Genomic DNA, 2,224 nt, shown 5'->3' on the forward strand with positions numbered 1-2,224 from the left:
GCACTGGTGACTCACGCCTGTAATCCTAGCTACTTGGGAGGCTGAGATCTGAGGATTGCGGTTCAAAGCCAGCCTGGGCAGGAAAGTCCGTGAGACTCTTATTGCCAATAAACCACTAGAAAACCAGAAGTGGCGCTGTGGCTCAAGCAGTAGAGCGCTCGCCTTGAGCTGAAGAGTGCGGGGACAGCACCCAAGCCCAGAGTTCAAGCCCCACGACCAAGAATAACAACAACAAAAAAGAAGAGTCTTGTAGAGTTGTCTGCTCAGGTTGGCTTCAAATCAAGTGATCTTCAGATCTCATCCTCCTAGAAGTTAGGATTACAGGTGTGAGCCACCAGTGCCCAACTTCATTTGGCCTTTTTTCATTTGGAATGAAAGCCTCCTTCTCTGGACACCAGGGCTCCAGTTTCTGGGTTCCAGATTATTCTATATCCAAGCTGCTGAGAATAGCTTGCCATTCATCTGGGGTGCCCTAAAATCCCAGGTGGGGGGCTGCCCCGAACCACGTCCCAGATCCAAGCCACGAAGGCAGACATTTGTGTGTATACATCCGGTGTCTTGGGGTCCCCACACCACAGGCCTGAGAAGGAGACAAGGCCATGAGCCCGGCTCCCACACACCAGGGGCCCCCCAGAGTCTGCCTGGGGTAAAGAGAAACAAGGTCAGGTGTTAGCTGGGGTTTTTCCCTAATGGAGCGTTTACATATATGTCCCAACCCTGCCCAATATATTCCCCATCCACAGCCCCAGTGCCTGTGCTGTCTGTCTTGCTGTCTCTTCTATCTAGCTTGGGCTGGCCTCAAACTCTGAATCTTCCTGCCTCAGCCTCCTGTGTGCTGGAATTATAGGTATGCACTGTCACCTCTGGCCCAAGTGTGTGTGTAAGTGTGTGTGTGTGTTGGTCCTATGTGCTCTTTGAGCGTTTGTGTTCAAGGCTATCATTCTACTACTTGAGTCACAACTACACTTCTGGCTTTTTTTATGGTTAATTGGAAAAAACAGTCTCGTGGACTTTTCTGCCCTGGCTGGCTTTAAATTACAATCCTCAGATCTCAGCCTCATGAGAAGCCAGGAGCTACCTGCACTTGGCTTGTGTGTGTGTGTGTTAGGACTAGAGCTTGAAATCAGGGCCTGGGGGCTGTCCTCTAGCTTCTGCTCAAGGCTGGTCCTGTATTACTTGAGCCATGGTACCACTTGCAGCATTTTGATAATGACTTGGAGATAAGAGTCACAGACTTTCCTGCCTGGGCTGGCTTTGAACCTTGATCTCAACCTCCCAAGTAGCTAGGATGACAGGCGTGAGCCTTAAAGCAAAATCTGAACTCAACTTTGCCTCAAAGAGGGGGATCCAGCCTCTACCCTCTGCTCTCACAATGCCATACCAGCTTCCTGGCTCTTTGCACATGCTGACAGTTATATCTACCAGTTTCTGGCTAGTGGTTGCTTAAATATACAAGGGTGTCATGTTTGGGCAGAACTTGAGGCCTTCAGCTGTACACAGTGGCTTCAGGGTTCATTAAGGTCTTGGCTTCTAAGTGTCCTCTTCAATGAGCTCTCCTTCAACTCCTGATGCCCACCCTGAAGTCCCTGGCTCCCTGATCCCACAACTAATTCCTGTCTGGAAGCAGCTTGTGTGTGTGTGCGCGCGCGCATGCGTGTGCGCACTCGTGCATGTCAGTACTGGGATGTGAACTTGGGGCCTTGTACTCTTGGTTTTTTTTAATTTTTTTTTTCTTCAAGGCTAGCACTCTACCACTTGAACTATAGCTGAACTTCCAGCTTTTTGCTGTTTATTGGAGGTAAGAGTCTCTCAGAGCTGGGCCCTGGGGGCTCAGGCCTGTAATCCTAGCTACTTAGGACTGTGGTTCAAAATCAGCCTGGGCAGGAAAGTCTGTGAGCCTCTTATCTCCAATTAGCCACCAGAGAGCTGGGAGTAGAGCTGTGGCTCAAAGTGGTAGGGCACTAACCTTGAGCACAAAGGCTCTCATGACTAACAAAACAAAAACAAAAAAAGAATCTCACAGATTTGTCTGCCAGGCCTGGCCGACAATCATGCTCAGTCTCTTGAATATCTAGGATTGCAGGTGTGAACTATCAACACCAGGCTGTAATTAACTTTTAAGAGTAGGAGCTGGGGCTGGGAAGTTGGCTCAGTGGTAGAGTGCTTGCCTTGCATGCCTGAGGCCCTGGGTTCGATTCCTCAGCACCACATAAGCAAAAAAAAA

At 49.5% G+C, this 2,224-nt stretch overlaps 1 protein-coding gene across 3 annotated transcripts in view; it reads right to left on the minus strand.

The window, feature by feature from the left end:
• Positions 1-279: 279 nt before the first annotated feature.
• The window catches only part of Prss57 (protease, serine, 57), a 13,469-nt gene continuing 11,524 nt past the window's right edge, over positions 280-2,224 (minus strand). The window contains exon 5 of one of the 3 annotated variants that reach the window (XM_013022769.1): positions 280-580. In XM_013022769.1, coding sequence (XP_012878223.1) covers positions 473-580 — 108 coding nt within the window. In that variant the 3' untranslated portion in view covers positions 280-472. Of the gene's footprint in view, positions 642-2,224 lie in introns of all 3 variants that reach the window. The other 2 variants (XM_013022768.1, XM_013022767.1) reach the window with 2 other exon arrangements.

The sequence above is a fragment of the Dipodomys ordii genome, unplaced genomic scaffold (assembly GCF_000151885.1).
Source record: "Dipodomys ordii isolate 6190 unplaced genomic scaffold, Dord_2.0 Scaffold64, whole genome shotgun sequence".
Lineage (NCBI taxonomy): Eukaryota > Metazoa > Chordata > Mammalia > Rodentia > Heteromyidae > Dipodomys > Dipodomys ordii.